Here is an 18199-nt window from a genome sequence, read left to right as displayed (position 1 = left end):
CTGGAAATGGAGCTGGAGGTCTGGGGGCTGCAGGACAGAGATGAGGCCAGCATAGACGCTGAGCTAACTGGAGTCCCAGTGGTGCATTCTCTGGGAGTGGCGCTGGACTGCTGGAAACCAAATGGTTTTAACTTGGGGCTCTTTGTGGAACTACACTGTGTGTCCTCTAGAGGCCGTCCACACACTGGATACATCTTCGCAGGGCTGGTACTGCCCCCATGCTGGCTAAAGGCAAAGTCTGCCTCCCTGGCAGCATTCATATACAGACCCATGGACTCAGCAACAGTCTTGGAAAGCTCCTTGGAGTCCATTTCCTGCTTATGACCGTGGAGAGAGTTGTTGAAGTGTGGGAGAACAAATGGCTGGTTCTGGCTGAGCCGCAGCATTGGCTGCTCCTGCTTCTTTGTATTGTTGTCTTTGCAGTCTGTGGCTGGGCTTCCAGCAGGGCAGCTGACATTGACTATGTCCATGAGGATATCGCTGCTAGTCAGACTTGAATCCTCTGTACTGCAGGAGTACTCCATGGTGCTGGGAACCTGAGACCATCTGTTCTCTGTATCGCTTCCATCAAAGAAACTTTGGTATCTTTTGGTCTCCATTGCTGGCTCATTGATTCACCTGGTAGATGAGGCGAGAAGGAAAAAAATAAAACAATGAGAAAAAGTTCACAATGATGTTGATTCAAATTTGTTAGAGTCCATCTGCACACACGGCATTGGATTAATAATAACATATTAGTGGTAGGTGTTTTACAGGTATTTGCCTTTAGGCACAGATTGCAGGTCTCATGTGAGATTAGAATATGCTAATCAATCTTAAATCTAGACTGTGAATATAGTGTTTTAGCTCTGGGTAGATGGCAAAGCAGTAAGTTCTGCTTCAGCGGATAAAAAACCTGAGGAGGCAAAAAAAAAAAAAAAAAAAGGTGAGGCAAATGAGAAAGGGCTGTGTGAAGATGTAGAAATATTTTATTTAAAAATAGCACATCACAGATATCACTTAGTTTGATATCATAATGACCTTTTAGGAATACATGACCAAAACTTTAAATAATACGTTAAATCTGAAAAAGCCCTAAGCAAGTCTGTACAGTATTTCCTCTCTCACGGATAATAAAACTGCTTATCGCCGCACTACAGGGGAATGTACAGTGATAACTTGAAGGAAAAATGCATTGCAAGGGGTTAATGTATCTCCGTGACGTCAGCTGGGCTTTTTTTTTTTTTTTTTTTTTGTGTGTGTTTAAATTCCCACCTCTGGTGCGCCCCTATTGGACAGCCCAGCCAGAAATCCACCAGCTTCATCAGGCCATTCATGGATTGGTCCTAAAGCTGCCACTCAATAGTTACTGCTCTTGCAGCCACAACATAGCTGCGACATAACTTGAAATGTTGTTTTAGCGGCCGGAGCAGCCTTGCCATGTGCGAAAGCAGCGAAAACACAGACAGCTATTAAAAGGGCACTTGACACGACCGATTACGATGATAAGGCATTGCCTCGAGTGATGTTTCAATATTTATTTTTCATGCTACGGTGCACTCTTTGACGAGATCAGTTCCCGAGCAGCCAAGATAACCGAGTTTAAGTTATGCAGGTCCACTGCAAAAATATCCCGCACACCTTCCCATGTGCACATCCTTAAGTATAAAACGAAAAGAGAAAAGCGATGTCAGCCTGATGATTCCAGCCTGCACTCCAGCCGTGATTGTCCTGCCTCTGTAGGACATGCAACTCTCTGCATTTTTCTCCATTTTGCGTTTGCGCAGGATAAATATTAAAAGACGATTTTTGATCATGCTGTTGTGGTTTAAGTTTTTTTTTTTTTTTTTCTGTGTGTGAAAGTTGTCGCATTTGCGGCAACAAGAAGGAGTAAGCGCAGTGGGAGGAAAATCTAAATTATTTAAGTCCTATTTTTAAGGACAAAAAAAAAAAACCTGACAGCACGAGATATTTCTCAGCACCTCTAGACAGGTGCGTACAGAAACATACAATCTGCTAGTGGTTTTAATACAAATGTTGTGGCTATTTTTGTTTCGCACATAAAGTAGGATACATAAACTTCTTGGCGACTTTTATTATGGAGCCGCGGGGCTAACGGTCCCGGGTTGAAAGTTATTAGATTTTTCTCTCCCACCGCAAAATGCACCGGGGATGCGAGCATGGAGTTCTCCGACTCAAGAGCGATCATTATCCCGGACCCAGCGGCAAGTTAAAACGTAGCCCACAGTCAAACACTGAGCTCTGTCCTTCCTTACCTTAATTACGACATTCAGAGTTGTCAGGTGGCTGTGTTGCTGGGCAGCGACTATCCAGAGGACGAAAAAAGACACGCAGAGCAAAGTCGGTGAATATCAACAAATGGGCTCTGTCTACTCTTTCCAATACATAGTTTTCAGTTTGACAGCTGGACACACCGGAGAAGTCTACTGCGTATTATCACTAGTAATCCTCCACAGCGAGCCGCTGCTCCTGACAGTACGAACGGCAGCGACGGGTCGGACGACAGCGGCGGATGATCTCACATTATGGCCGGAATTTTGCCGATTAGCGATTCCGGGCCCCGGATAAAAAGAGTAATAAAAAAAAAAACAAACGAAGGAGTCGTTCGGACTTGCAGTTACGGCGACGTCATTCTGTGCCCTCCTACTGCACCGAGTGCAACACAAACTCCTAGGAGGGGGGGGGGGGAGGAGGAGGAGGAGGAGGGGTGGGGGAGGACCGGGGGGAGGGTGAGGCGGAGGGGGGGAGGGAGGGGCTCAGAGCGCAGGTAGTTGCTATAGCCGTCTGGAAATAGGGCAGCGTTGTTTGAGACCAAGTCTCGGGACTAGCAGCGTGGGCCAGTCCGTCCGGTTGAAATAAAAGGTCCTCCGCGAGTTTGTCGCATTTTCTGCCGGAGTCAAAACCCCTCCGTCCTCCCCTTCTCCCCTCAAAGCACTTTATGCCGCCTCGGCTTTTGCATCTTTTCCTCCGGTGCCGCCTCTGAAAAGGGTTTCCCGCGGGGGCCAGTGCGCACTCGGGTACTCGCACGCGCACCCGCAGCTCAGACAAAGGGGAGACCTCACTTCGCGGTTGACGTGCAAGCGTACGAACCCTACTAACACTGGGACGAGAGTCATCCTGCTGTGAGAGTGAAATCAAGTCAGGATGTTGCCCTGTAACACCACGGCGTCTGCCTCCACTAGGTGGAGCGATATTGCTATTGCTGCCCGAATAGCGAATCTATTGAGTGGTCAAGATGTCAGTTCATTCAGTCCAGTTGTCAAACTACGATGAAATATTTGACTTAGCACCACTAATGAAACTCAGACTCAGACTCCATGTGCTCAAAACCGATTTGGACTTTAGTTGAACTTGGTTTTGCTCTTCCTTTTTTTTTGTCAGCCAAACTTAAAACTGTAGTTGTCTTTACTTATGAACAATCAACCACCAGCACAGACAAGTTCACCTGGTGAAGATGATCAGGCCCATGAGTAGGTAGGCATTTTTGGATCAAGTTTTTTTTTAAACTGAAGCGCAAACACGCACTCTAGTGTCGCGAAAAGCACCGAAAATTGTTTAAAAGTGAATAACCACTCAAAGACTGATGGATTAAATAGATGCAGTTCAGAAGCTATCAGATACAGTCAAGTTGGCGTACTCTGACTTCAGTTAGATGCGGTTAGTACAGCTCTGTGATAATGTCCTTTGGTGAGAAAGTACAATGTGCCTGTGCTTATCTGTGACACCGACATCGACAAAAATGGCTGGGACTCTATCATTCAGAGTAAGCTGTTATTTGCATTTCACTGTCAATAGCTCGTGACACTCGTGAGGGCGTAGACTCTCGTTTTACCCCAGCAATGTCCAATAATCAGTCTAATCTCCGGAGTTGTCAGTCAGCAGAGTCACATTCCGTAGTGTTTCATGTGGCCGTGTAAAAGTGCTCATTCAGGACCCAGGCTTTGAGAGCGGAGCTCGGCGCAGTAGTTTGAATGTTTCCCTTCATTGCTTGTCTGGGTTTTCCGAGCCAGCCTGTAGCCATTAGCCGAGCGAGGCAGCAGCAGTTAGATTAGTCAAAGCCATCCAAGCAACACTGCCCACCTCCCTGATCTGCCTGTTAATCACCCATGAATGGGGACCTGCCTCAGAAAAAGCAGGAGAATTGAGATATAACCAATGCTTCCCACCCTTATTCATGCAGCTTCCCACTTGTCCATCGCACATAATGGGTGCCAGTCAAACACATCATGAGCAAATCTAATTTAGCTTTGCATCACTGATTTTTTTTCCTCAGTGACAGAGTCATAAGAATTTGCAGACTGACAGCAGAACACGGCTGATATGAAATCAGTTATAATTGGCTGCCTCTCTGGTAAAAATTGAAGGCAGCTCCATTGAATCTCACCAAGCTTTCAAGCAACATCGTTTTAGTCAAATCAACGGTAATCACGCTGGCCCCGAAAACATTGTACATACATGGGAGCTAAAAATAGCTGTCTTTGGGGGGGGGGGTTCTTTTGGATGGGTGATGGCTATGTTTAGGAGCAGGCTTCCACTCCAGTTTAGACACATAGCAGACAACTCCAGTAGCTGAGAGGGCCAAAGGCATAACAGAGAGGTGCACGCTGCGCCTCATGGGGACAGGTGAATTGGAGCATGTTAACTCTGAAACAAAACACTCGTCAACTCAGCAGAAGAGCCCGTCCCCATCCTGTGTGCTAATTACAGAGGTAGTTTTAATCAGTAAAGAAGTCTGTCACCACCATCCTCCCTCAGCTGCTTATCGTTCCAGTTTAGCAGAGGTATTCTTAAGGACCATTCATATGTAAAGTGATAATTTAGCTGTTCCAGCACTGATCTACTTAATTGCCATTTCCTCTTCTTTCTCACAACTTTGATTTAAGTAGTTAAAATGTTTTAGTGTTGACTTTGCAACAAATGAGTCAGTCTGACAATATATTTTTGCTTATTACCTCAGACCTTTTTTGTTCCAGTGCTTAATTTTGTATTCCTCTCCGGTGGATAATACTTGCTAGAAAAAGAAAACCTGCAGTATCATTTTTTTTGCTACTAGAAAGCGGCTTTAACAAGCTGTAAACACAACATTTATCACCTTTTAAGTTGATATTGCGAACTTGTTAGCAAACTGTACACATCCAGCAAATAACGAGCAACATTAGCTTTCATGGGGAGTTGTGTTCTTCGGACACTTGATTAACGTTACCCCAATAATCACTCTCCATTTAGCTCTGTTTTGGTCTCCATCAACCGCTGAAGGAAATGTCTTGCTCCCTACCTGCTAACTATCTGTACCAGGTAGTCGCTAACTCGATCCGCTGTTTTGTTCTGTACAGGTAGCATACTGTGGGTTTTTTTAAGAGCTGCCTGCTGCGTCTGTAAACAGCACTGATGAGAGCGGGGAAACCAGACCAAAGCAGTGAAGTTGCCATCCACGAAACCAAAACAATTAGCGGAAAGATGCTAAAATTCCCATGAATTCATTGTGATAATTCTCCCTGCGTTTGTCACTACAAGCAACCTCTTCACATAAGGGAAGTCATGTGATCCCCGTTAATAAAACATATTGGTTATGGCAGCTTAAATTGAATTACTAAATAATCAACTCTGTTTTGAGTGTGTTTGCCCAAAACGGTTTTGATCAGCTGTTCAGTAACATAGTAGACTGCTGGAGCGAGATCAAGTCACATGCATCATCACCAGCCCCTTGGTATTCTGGCCATTACTTATTGTTGTCGGACAAGCATTCTACATGTGGTACATTTAATGCCTCTTACCTTGTATGTGGCAACTTGGAGTCCGTCCGTACACGCATCACAGGTCTGTTTTCATTAAATGTGCCCATTTGCTGCGGTAAACACTTTTCTAGCTAACACATATTTTTTTTAATGAGAAATCTGGTCTCATTCTGTGTGTCTGAGGCAGACTTTTAGTATGGCTGTATCTGTTGCCGTATTTGGCACAGAGTTTAAATAACCTCACATTTGGATGATAAGACTTGTGTTTACGAAGGTCACTCATGAGAATATATACTACTGAATTTTAACAAGGGTTGCTATAGTACCTAGCATGTTTTTAAATTGTAACTCTAAAGCCATGGTCAGTGTAGGCTGATTGTAAAGAAGAACCTTGGGCTAAGTGTTAATAAATTTGCGTGTAAGTGATTATTTTGCATGAACTCACTGACAGGCATTTATTGCTCACTGACAGAGACTGTATGCAGGAAATGCAAACGGAATCAAAATCTCTTTTGCTATCATGATATAATTTTTCAAATATGATCAATATTCTAGCCTCTGATTTCCATACTTGATTAAATATTCACCCTGGCTACAAATTAGATTACATTTTCACCCGTTAATCCAAGTTAAGCAATTAGTGCGATATTTAATATAATAGAAATAGTATTACTGGTATGACAGCAGTCAAATGCATGCAGAGGCAAAGAGTTATACAACCACTTTGCAAGATTTTAATTAATTCACCCAGAGGTATAATTACAGACAGAATCATTCAAGTGTGACTGCATCAGCGTGAAAATTGACACTTTGTAACATTTCAAATAAAGGAATATTTAACTGATTCCAGATCACGGGAAAGAAGTATGTTAGGGAAGAACTGTATCACCATAGATAGATAGATAGATAATGTTTTAGATATTCATGCATTATTGAAATGTATGCGTAATTTAAACTTAAAAATGCAAAGTTGGTTAGTAAATAAACAGCGTATTGTTCATAATCTGGGTGTGTCTGTCACAACATAAATAAGGCCACCATCCAGTCCCACTTTTGACACAGATTGCTGTTCACCTTAAGTTGCCCTACTACACGGATGGCACGTATCGTTTAAATGCTGAATGATATGCATTCAGCCGTCCTCCCTGCAGAAAGTCTCTCGTACTATGTGTACACCACCTGGGGTTTGTTCATCCTACTTAAGCAATGACGATTGAAAACACGTTGATGATTAAATAACATGTTTACCCTCAGTGTAGTTAGAAATACATATTCAGTGGGAACACTGCGTATAGGCTACAGCCTGACTTCAGATCAGATTATTAAGATGCAGAGAATTATCACTAAATAATGTGTTGTTCAACAAAACTGTGTCAAGGACATTATGAATTGATATTCCTGGTGTCTGCTTCCAACATTCTCCCCATCCTACAACTTCTAGATGCCAAGGTAGTGTGAGGTTAAAAGCAAATGGTCAGATTGTATTTTGTACATTTGAGTATGTTTTTGGTGTTGAAATGTGACTCCACTTGATTTTGTTGTGCAGTAAATTTGGAAGGGCGTGATAGAGCACTCGTACAAAAGTGTTGCAGTTTAAAGTTCTAATATGTATAAAATAACTTCTGTCAGTCCAGCTTGCTCAGATGGTGTCATCTTTGTCAACTTGTGTATGTTTTGAATCAAAGACGTTATGAAAAGTAGCCACAAAGGTGTGTTACTGGCTCTGAGCTTGGGTGGCTCATCTTATGTAGACAGATTAAAAGTGTAAAATCATTCCAGATGTTTGATAACAGTTATTTTTCCAGCTAAGGAATTTATTTGAATGTACACAACTTGTTTCAGTGGGAAATAATGTGCTTTTAACTCCGCTATATTTGTTTAACAGCTATAGTTTACTTTTCAGGGAACAATTCTTATTCAATGCAGTTAATGAGCTTAAAAAATTATATATAATAAGAACTAAAGTAGTTAAAATTAGCTTAATCTTGACAAGTTACAACTTTAAAATACTGCCTCCACATTAATGCATTAGTAAAATATATCCAATGATATAATACATGCATACATATAATAATACAGTGCTCTAAGAGAGTGGACATCCAAACTTTTACTTCTATACATAAGCAGTGGTGGAAGAAGAATTTAGATTTTTTTACTCCACTACTTTCAACCACTGTACTTCAGTGTACTGGTCATATTTATGTACTTTTACTTAAAAAATTTAAATGTAGGATCTTAACTCGTAATTAATATTTTCCATTGTGGTATTGTGTCTTTAACTTAAACTTGCATTCATTGTTTTTTTGGACACCTGGGGGCGGTGTAACAAGCTGTTAAACACAAAACTGAAGTGCATAACACGTTAGCAAAATACATTAGTATTCATTGAGAGTCATGTTTGTGGCCACTTAACAAGTATAAAGTCCAATTTTCGCTCTCCTTTTAGCTCTGATTTGGTCTCCACCGACTGAACGACAGTAATATCTGGTTCTTTAAGTGCTAAATACTCCACTGTTTTTACCAGCTGGTTGCTAACATTGTCAGTCTGCAGTTTGGTGGTTAGTAGGTAGTAGCTGCTCACCTACTGCTGTTTTCAGCAGCTAGGAACAAGTTTAATGAGTGCAGTAAGATTGAACCAAACCAGTAAGGTTGGGAGCTCTAAAACCAAAAAAATAGAGCTGAAACACACCAAAACACTTGCTAGAGGTGATGGAAACTGCAGAGCTGCGTGAAAATTCTATTTTCAAAATGCACATAGTTGTTTTATCCATTATTATTATGAAATTCTGATTAGGTCAGCAAATGGTCAAAAGACCTCCCCCAGTACTGATACACAGATATTACAATTGTGGTCCTTCCTTGAATTGTACTTCACTGTTGCTCACTTGAACCTGAAGAAGTGTGGCAGGTAAATCATGAGACAAACAGAATGTCAGAACAGTAGCCAGGTAAACAGCCTGGGATGTAATGTACCGATACAGTAGACAAGGGAGACCACGCAACAGGAGGAGTGAGTATTAGAGAAGCCACCTTTACTCTGATAAACTGTCTAGCTGTTTGTGTGTCATTTATAAAGGTTACCTTCTGCTCTTCTGTCTGTCACATATGGTACACACATCCACGTGTGCATGCATGCGATTTCACCAGGAGATAGAATAGGTTGTTTAACCAATATAGACAGTGAAGCAATGTGAATCCCATCTGAAACTTTGATCTAGTTTTAAGCGTCTGGGCTTTGCATATGGAAACAACTTTGGTGTATAACAGTGGGTCTCTTGTGACCCTCACTGAGGTGTGTGTGTGTGTGTGTGTGTGTATGTGTGTGTGTGCTTGTGTGTGTTTGCACATATGGCTCTGTGCTGATAATTTGTGAAAACATATTCTGGCCTATTTTCAAACTCCTTTCTTCTGATAATTTTTCCATGTGACCTTTGGTCAGACAGACTGATAACAGTGTTTACCTGATTATCTGGACCTTTCAGAAGTTTCTTCTTGTGTCTCTTTCTTTTCCTTTCATTTGTTTTTTATTTCAGGTACAGTACAGTATATTTAGTGTAGAACATAACTCACAACCGATACAAAGACCAAAGCTCATCACAACCACTAAAAGAATCAGTAATGATTATTATCAATATAATCCTCATGTTTTAACTTCCACATGCACCTTTACCATGACCATGGCAACAGTATAATGATTTACTGTATAAATAATGCACAGAAAAAATTATCATGTAATTGCAACTTCCTTATTTTGTGTTTGGCAGGAGACCTCTTTTTTTACATGTCATCTCTCCTGTCTTGACTCATTTCCTGTCGCCTCACGACTGTCTACTATTAAAATGCCTGAAAAATACTTTGAAAAGAAAAAGGTAAAGGAAATGTTTAAATTAAAAGAAAACAAACCCTATTCATTTATCTCAGGTCTTTCCTTGGTCTTCCATGTCAAATCTGCACTCTCCTTTTCCAGGTGCACTCAGTGACCCACTCTCAGCCTGAGGTTTGGCTTTGGAGAATAGCTGAGGCCAAGGTGCAAAAGTTGAAATGGCCTAAAGGGTTATATTGTACATACTGTATAGAGAGATCATATGGTCCTAAAATAGCTTAAGGGTACACTTTTCAGGGAAAATATATATAGTCTTCTGTACCCATTAAAAAGTACAGGATCCGTGCACACTATTCTGTTCTGCTCTTTCTGAAAAAAAATGTGAAATAAGTTTTTCTTTGCGTTTTCCAGGGGAAAAAGTCTGATATATTACACAATGAATCCTGTGGATTATCAAAGCTAATCACGGCTGTGTGGTGAAAAAAATATGGCTTTATAAGAGGTAAACAATATCTAAACCTGATTTTAAGAAAGAGCAATATGTCAAATCAATTAGTCTACATCCTGTCCCAAAGTGCTTGGATTGTGATCATTTGCCACTGAGGCAGTAAAAAACTTCTGGAGATGAGCAACCAGCTCTTGTAGAGGTTTGTGAACTGATGAGCTGCATGTCACATTAATTATGCCAGATATGGGTTGGCTGTGTTTCTGAAGTCTCACTTCATCTATTTGTAATAATAAAGTAACAGCGAGATTTCCTGCTAACCGAAAGCAACTGTTTATGTTATGCATGACTGGATATACTGTAAGCGCTCTCCAGTACAATGCTGCGATTTATAAATAGCACTGTAGCCCTTTGCGAGCTACTGTGGACCCACAGCTGTTTAGAATTTATATAGAGATACATCCATACAACCTTGTTACACATGGACTCTTTCATTATTTATGACAGTTCACAGCTTGTCAAAGTCGAAACCCTTAACAACCTCATACTAATACTTAGAAAATAATTAGTTTCCAATTTCTCTTCTCGTAATTTTTCTGCACTTACTTCCCTCCTCTTATATCTTATGTGTGGCAGCTGGCATTGGTTTTTAAGGTGCCTGGTTATTATTTGGTTATTATTAACACATCAGTGTCAGAATCTAATCAGTATTTGTGTGCATTTGGTTTATTAATTACATCGGATGGTACGAACTCAGAGCACTTGAAAAATATCAAAAGCTGACGCCTGTGTCATGATTAATTTCGCAGTGAACAGTCTCTGCGATGTCAGTGGTAATTAGGCATCACCCATTGCATAACACACCATGTGTCAGGGTGGGTGGCGTGAGTGTGTGCATGCCTGTGTGTGCTTATGGCCGTGTGAGTGTCTGTAAGTGTGTGTGAGTGAGCGAGAAGGAGAGAGGGGGAGGAAGGGAGGGGGGGATAAAAAGACAAAGAAAAAGAGAGATGGCTTCAACTCCTTCCTTAGTTCTAGGAAACCACGAGGAAGTTTTCAAGTAATATAGCTGCCTTGTATTTACTAAGAGCCTTGAACTCTTTTATTATATTGCAAAACAATCAATGTGAAGCATATATTAAAAATGCAATATCTATATATTTGTCTATGTTGTTAATTAGCTATCTGGCTGGAAATTTGTATTTCTTATATCAGTTAGACCTTCATTTCTAAGCTGAGTGTCTTTTGAGGGACTTCTAAAAATCTGTGGCAGAGTAGCTGTGACTGTTTAAGGGGGTCTGAATAAAAAAACCATGAACATCAGTGAAAGCCTATGGCGGCCCAAATGTTTTCAGCAGGTGGTGGAAACAAACCTGGGATAATTACTTTTATCCGCAAAGCATGATAACTGGCCTACATAGTAGTCTATTTTATTTATAATATACTATACTATTATTGTCTAGTAGCTATTTTAATTATTTATTTTGCCATGTTAGACACATCTAATTTTCAGCAGTGACCTGCAGTGTGTCTGGCATGTTGCATGTCTTCAAAAACTTTGGAAAAACTTTGCCCAGATTTAACTACAAAAGGGTTATTAATCCTGTGAGTGAGTTTCTTTTTCCCCTTGCTCTTTTTTTTTTTTTCAAAAATAAACAATGGCCCATAACACTCAAATTAACACAGATTGGGATTTGATGTGCTGTGCAGCCAGATGGCTTGCTCACTCACTCTCTGGCGGGCTGGCAGTGCAGCTGAGGACGAAGGCACTTCCAGAGCGGATTTAAAAGAATCTAGGCCAGAGAGAGTGGGGCTGCTCTCGGAGACTAGCCGCCAGTACTGTCATGTTTTAGTGCACATTTTCTATTTGAGGAAGAAGCTGCTACATAGAGAGATGTGCAGCAAGTGTGTGGTTGTCTTTGTGCGTGCGTGCTCGCATGTGTGCATGCGTGTGTGTGTGTGTGTGTGTGTGTGTGTGTGTGTGTGTGTGTGTGTGTGTGTGTGTGTGTGTGTGTGTGTGTGTGTGTGTGTGTGTGTGTGTGCGTGTTTGTGAGCAGTGAGGAATGCCTTGATTGAAATGAAGAGAAAGAGGGCTCATCTTAGAGCTGAATAACAAGCTTGTGGAAAAAATAAATTCAGTCCGGCATTTTTCCCCTGTCCACCTACAGTGTATCTACAGACATCACTGTGAATTCGACACAATGAGGTTCGTAGGAGTCCTAAATATTCAAATAACTATAGGTGATAGATAATAGAAATCATTCTGGTATTTGCAACACCAAATGACGTGAAAATAGTTGATATACACTAAAATCCATTATCAGTGGAATGTAACTGTGCTTGAGATTGATGTTTGAGACAATGTTCTGTAATGACAGTATGTATCAATGTGCAGTGACTCTAGCACCGGTGTAGAGATCAGCACTTTTGTAAACACTGTAGCGCAGACATTCAAATGCAACTTTTAGAGCCAGTCATTATCCAAAAGCCTAGCCTCCATCTGGAAAGTGGCAAACTTGGCTCTTTTCCTGGTGTTGCTGTGGAGGAAAACTGGGTCTGTGTGAAACTGCAGGACTCATGATACTTGGCTAAGGTGTAAATTTGTCTGGCTTTGATAATCATTTTCTTCACGGGCTCGCTTTTGCCAATGGGGAAGGGTTAAAGTTGTTATAAGACTTAGAAACTTTTCAGGTTGTGAACACAAGTTTTCATGAAGCTTTGGCGAGTGACTGCAGAAGAGTGAACATGAAGAAAAGGGTAGGATTAGGAGAAATAATATCATACTGGCCATAGAAACTGTGGACTGAACTGAGCAGAGGTAATAATTTGGACTATTTGACCATCACACGTTTCCTGATTTCAGATGAAATTATTTAACCAAAAGCTTCACGAAAAACGTCAACCATGAGTGAGTTTAAATTTCCCTAACAGTCATCCTCAAGGTCTGACAAAGTCACACTCGCCAATTCTTGTTGAACATGAGTTTTAAGGTCAGTTAAGGACTCAGGCAGGAAATGGATGGTGTTTTGATCTAGGGCCACAAATAACAGTTAGTTTCATTATCAATTAATCTGCCAATTATTTTTAATCAATGTGTTCATTGTTTCCTCTGTTAAACTTCAGAAAAAAGTGAAGAGCCCAGATCCTTACTTCCCAGCGTACAACGTGACATCTTTAGATTACTTAGTTTGTCTAACCAACAGTCAGAAACCAAAAGATTTTCATTTTATAATGATATAAAACACAGAAAAGCTGCAAATCCTGTCATTTGAAAAGCTGGAACCAGCAAATAGTTTGCATTATTGCTTGAAATGTGGCTGAAACAATTATCAAAATAGCTGCAGATTAATTTTCTGTCAATCGACCAATTTAGTAATCAACTAATAGTTTCAGCTCTGTTATGATCTTCCACAGCGATCCCACCGTGGAGAGACACACACTGTATTTTCCAAAAGCAGGCACCGGTAAACACACAGGTGGCTCAAGGATGAAATGAGAAAATACTGGCATAAAATAGAAGCACAATAGACACACAAAACAAGTAATGAGCACAGCGATTTGTAGTCACGGTGTAGGATTATGTTGAAGCATCTGTGAAAAGACGGTATTTTGGGTGGTTTAAAAGGTGGACATCTTATTACACATGAAATTCCTATCCTTCGTGTGGTGCTTTTGTCTTCCTCAGAGAAGATTTCTACAACATACCAAAATGGCTCCATAACCAAAAAAAAAAACAGGGGCACATCAAGCTCAACAGCAGATTCATATTAATTACAAACTGGCAAACTTGTTAATATAACTCTGCACTCAAAGCCAGGAGTCTGTGTGAATGGCCTGAAGTGCCAGACAACACCTTCTGCTTCAATCGATGGCCATCAGCATGCACACCCCCTTACACAAGCAAGGCTGCTCCGCTATATATACACACCAGGCTCAACTGCCTGAGAGGAATCTCCTCTTACAAATGAACCTTTCTTTCTTTTTTATTTTTCTATTCTTTAGCAACCTCATTATCTCGGTGTTTTTTGAGGGGCTGCAGATGTGCTTCTAGCATCTCAGAGGAATTTTGTTTATTTTTAAGATTAGAATTAAGACAAAGTTAAAGGAAAATTCTCCCGTACAAAGTAACAGAAGCCAGCTCCTGGGCTGTCTGCTTGTTTTTGAGGCAAATGAAATAAAACTGCAATGTAGAGGATAAATTAGGAACATATGTGTGTTCTGATAGTGTGAATATCAAACACGATTGAATTGGGTTATCTGTAATGAGTAAACGCATTTCCCCCTAACACAGAACAATACTATAATTAGCAATTGTTTTTGTGTTCTGTGTAAAATAAAAAGCGGTGCTAGCTCATAAACTTCTCATTAGCTGACCACAATGCAGAATTGTCTCTGTTTGCACTGTATCTTAAAAAAAAAACAACTATATTCAGTTTACTACAAACTGACACTCTTGTTATTGAAGTTTCACCACAAAATCCCAACTCAAGGACTACTTACTAGCTTTTTCATGAGCTTTCAAACTCACAGTCATTACCAGAGGATATATTTTGCTCAGTTGTCACAGAGAGAGAGATCTGTTGACATGTGAGCTCAGTTGCCAGTATGATCTCATTCATACAGTAACACTTTAAGGACATTTTCAACGTGATGGCTTAAAAGTAAAGCATAGAAATGAATTCCTCACCTTTAAAATATTAGTTTTCATCCCCATCACACAGTCTTCGACAGTTATCACAGTGATGGATCTATTGACATGCAAGGTCCCGAGTGAATGCAAGGTCCTCACCTTTAAACCAAGATGCACAAGAAAACCTTGAATTAAAACAGCTATTGATCCAATGGTCTGCTGGTGAAGACCATGTGATACTTGGCAAGAAAGCAAATAAGCATATCTCCCAAAATTTTGAACTGATGAAAATGTTGTTGTTTAAATGTTGTTATCGTTCTTGTTCCGTTGAGGTCATTTTGCAACTTTTCGAAACTTGAAAAACTGATGCTTACATGTACATTTGTGTTGTGAATTTGCGTAACTATAGAAAGCGTTACTTAACCACCCTGAGAAAACACAATTTCAGATTCCCTGATGTTCCTAATGTTTATCTCTGCGGAGAAATACAGTATTTCTGTTTTGTTCATTGAATAGTTTTTTTATTACCATTTGACATTTTATGATGAATAACAAATCCTCGTCCTCTTTTTAAAAATAGCTGTCTTTTATCCAAGTGGTAACTGTGTATCTTGACTGAACAACAAGCTTTACAAATATCATGTTATCTGAGGATTAGACAACTGGCAACCCGGGCATCACCACTTTTATTGTTTAGTTTTTTTTTTTAAAGCCCGAGAACAGTCTGCTAGGTTTCTTTGATCAGACAGTGGTTGAAATGTGTGCCATAAAGAACAAAGCAAGAAGGTTCCTTTGAAAAACATTCACGCTTTCATTCTCTCAACTGTACTAACTCTGCACTGGCAGAACCGGCAGACGGGAGAGGATGATAGTTTTACTTTTATGTTTATTGTACGGTGGGTTAAATCTCCTGAGGACTCGGTATGGGTGTCGATGCTGATATTGAACATCTATTATGTACGGTGAACAAGTCTTTTTATACATTAAGGAATACTATACTTGTGTGAAAAAGTTTAAAAAGTAGACTAGACTTCCCCCTTTGGTAGAAGCTGTCCATCTACTTCAAGAGAGTTTAGCTAAGTTGTCATGCTTGCAGGCATTGTGGATTAAAGATGGAGGGAACTCCTTGAGAGGGAGAAGGAAAACTGTACCAATGGTGTCTATTAACAAACATAATTCACATGGCTGGGCCCAAAGTCTCCCCAGCAGGGAACATTAGTTGTAATTTGTGGAGCAAGTTCGTTGGAGGGAGTGTAACAGACTCATCCGTTAAATTCACCACTCTACCAGTCATACTTTTTTTTTTTTTTTTTGCTTTTTGTTCTGTGTTTTGTTTTTTTCTCTAATGCAAGAGCTTTTGTCTTTTTCTTTAAAAAAGCTGTTTAAAGGGTCAGTTCACCCACAATTACACACACAAAAAAAAAAGTGTGCAAAATACCTGACGACAATCAGGGGGTCCCGTGCTATGCATGTTATTTCCAGAAGAATGTCAGCCAGTCAGTTATACAGTAACACACAATTAAACATCTGATATACGTGTATATTTTGTAATAAAATTATCCCAACTGAAAAGAATTGTTTATGTTTTTATTTATTTATTTATTTTTAAATTTTGTGATAAAAACACTGTTTAAGTACTTTGTAATTTTCCATTGGAATTTTTTTTTTTTGCATATGGACTGGGTTTGGTTTATTGGACTTAAAAGACTAGCTATAAGTGAGGTTTTTCAAAGAGGCAGCAGAAGAGTTGAAGTGAATGTATTAATTGACCTATATTATTGCACAACTATAACTAGCAGTGTGAGAGTATTCTATCCACGTCCCTTCAGATCCATGCAGCTCTGAGATCTCACATTTTCTGTGCTTCTCCTTATCTTCCAACATTTCAACATGCAAATGCAGTATACTTTTAAGAGTAAATAAATAGAAACAATTTAGATTAAATTAGTTAGCGATTCAAAAATTGGATTTTTGAAGTCTTCAGTGGATCTATGGGATTTTAGACCCACTAAGACCCCATGTATTTTGAACACCGCCACTAGAAGTGTTTAGCCATGTAGATGGACTTGGATTATTTGTCCAAGTTTTGAGGTATCTTTCTCGAAGGTTTCTGCTTATATCCTAATACAGTTGAGCCAAAAACAATTTTGTGGTGCTACAGCACAAAAAAATGTGTCGCAGTCATTCTGGTTAATCCAAAGGCCTCAGCGTCAACTATTTTCTACCAAATACAACTAAAGCTTTTGGGTGAAGCAACACTTTAAGGTCAACACTTCGCCAGAAAAATCCCATTGCTTTTACAGGGCTTTTGTGGTCATGTATCACATACTCTAGCACTTGTAGGTCTCAAACTGGGACAAAAGTCTCTCGAGAATTCACTAGACACAAATCCAAATACATGGAGATGCTGAGATGTTACCATTTTTTGCTTCATGATGTGTGGAGATTTGAGGGTGCAGTATTTTCCATCAAAGATTTACATGTTAAATATCTTATACCTTCTTCATGTTCTTCATTAAAACCTCCGCTTCTTCCATGTTTTGTGCATCCTCAGTCCCGTTCTGACCTACAGGAGCATATTGTTACATGAATTATCAGCTTGATTGCCTGTGTAGGAGTAACATTTACAGTAACAAGGAACCTGGGAACAGGATTTACTGTTCCATATGCTTTCCAATGACATTACTTGAAGTGATGATGATGACAGTCATAAATTGGACCTGATGGCCCACAACAGATAAACCCTGCATGGGATTTGTTTTGCACACTGCTGGCCAACCAAGGCTTGCTGAAATACCACATCATCACTTCCAATTAGTCCATTGCTATGTGACCTCTGTGATAAAATATTACAGCAAATTGCGTCAAATGCCTTCAACATCGACTTAGCCTACATCCGCTGTAAGCAGCTCCATGCTGAATGTTCTCTTAAATATTAGGGAGGAGCATTCATGGGAATATTCCCCACTCTACTATGTTGTTTTCAGCCTGTCACTCTCCATCTACTGTAGAGGCATCATTCCTCATTTTCGCTGTCATCCCAGTACATGTTCAATTTACCACACATTAATCTCACTCAGCTTCACATCATTCCCTCTTGTTTGGTCCCTTAGGATACACCAACAGAAAAACATGCTCTGCTGGCCAAAACGTGATGTGGCTGTGCTGTTTAACACTAAATAGGAGCGTATTGCAGCGGTCAAAATTTGGTATCACTCACAAAAGGTATCAGTGGTCCAATATTCAAAGTGTTACAGCATACCCCAAGCCCTATGTAGCAGTGTCCCTGCAAGGCCTTTATAAACTTGTCTCAGTGCTCCTGGACTAACCTTTTGATAAGCCCTCGAGACAGTGTAAATTAAAGGCATTAAATCATGATTTGGTGGTGTGTGAGGGTGCTCATGGAGACATCCCCTTCACAGTCTAGTGGTCAGGGTGGAGGTGTGTGGTGGTCAGTGCCGACAGGTCATCCCACAGCACTGACGGATGGCTTTCATCAAGGGGCCCGCGGGCTCACTGGGGAAATGTACATGGAGACCGCTGCCAAAGGAGCTGATATTTATCTACCA

At 40.3% G+C, this 18199-nt stretch overlaps 1 protein-coding gene across 2 annotated transcripts in view; it reads right to left on the bottom strand.

Annotated features, from left to right (window-relative positions):
- Positions 1-2622, bottom strand: part of nr3c2 (nuclear receptor subfamily 3, group C, member 2) — an 81885-nt gene extending 79263 nt beyond the window's left edge. The window contains exons 1-3 of one of the 2 annotated variants that reach the window (XM_040144881.1): positions 2415-2622; positions 2256-2305; positions 1-618 (exon numbers count right to left, since the gene is read on the bottom strand). The exon at positions 1-618 is cut by the window's left edge and continues 1194 nt beyond it. In XM_040144881.1, the coding sequence (XP_040000815.1) occupies positions 1-599 (599 nt within the window). In that variant the 5' untranslated portion in view covers positions 600-618; positions 2256-2305; positions 2415-2622. Of the gene's footprint in view, positions 619-2255 lie in introns of both variants that reach the window. The other variant, XM_040144883.1, reaches the window with a different exon arrangement.
- Positions 2623-18199: the final 15577 nt, after the last annotated feature.

The sequence above is a fragment of the Xiphias gladius genome, chromosome 15 (genome assembly GCF_016859285.1).
Source record: "Xiphias gladius isolate SHS-SW01 ecotype Sanya breed wild chromosome 15, ASM1685928v1, whole genome shotgun sequence".
Classification (NCBI taxonomy): Eukaryota; Metazoa; Chordata; class Actinopteri; order Istiophoriformes; family Xiphiidae; genus Xiphias; species Xiphias gladius.
The sequence above is the reverse complement of the archived record's forward strand: the minus strand, read 5'-3'. Positions and strand labels throughout refer to the sequence as shown.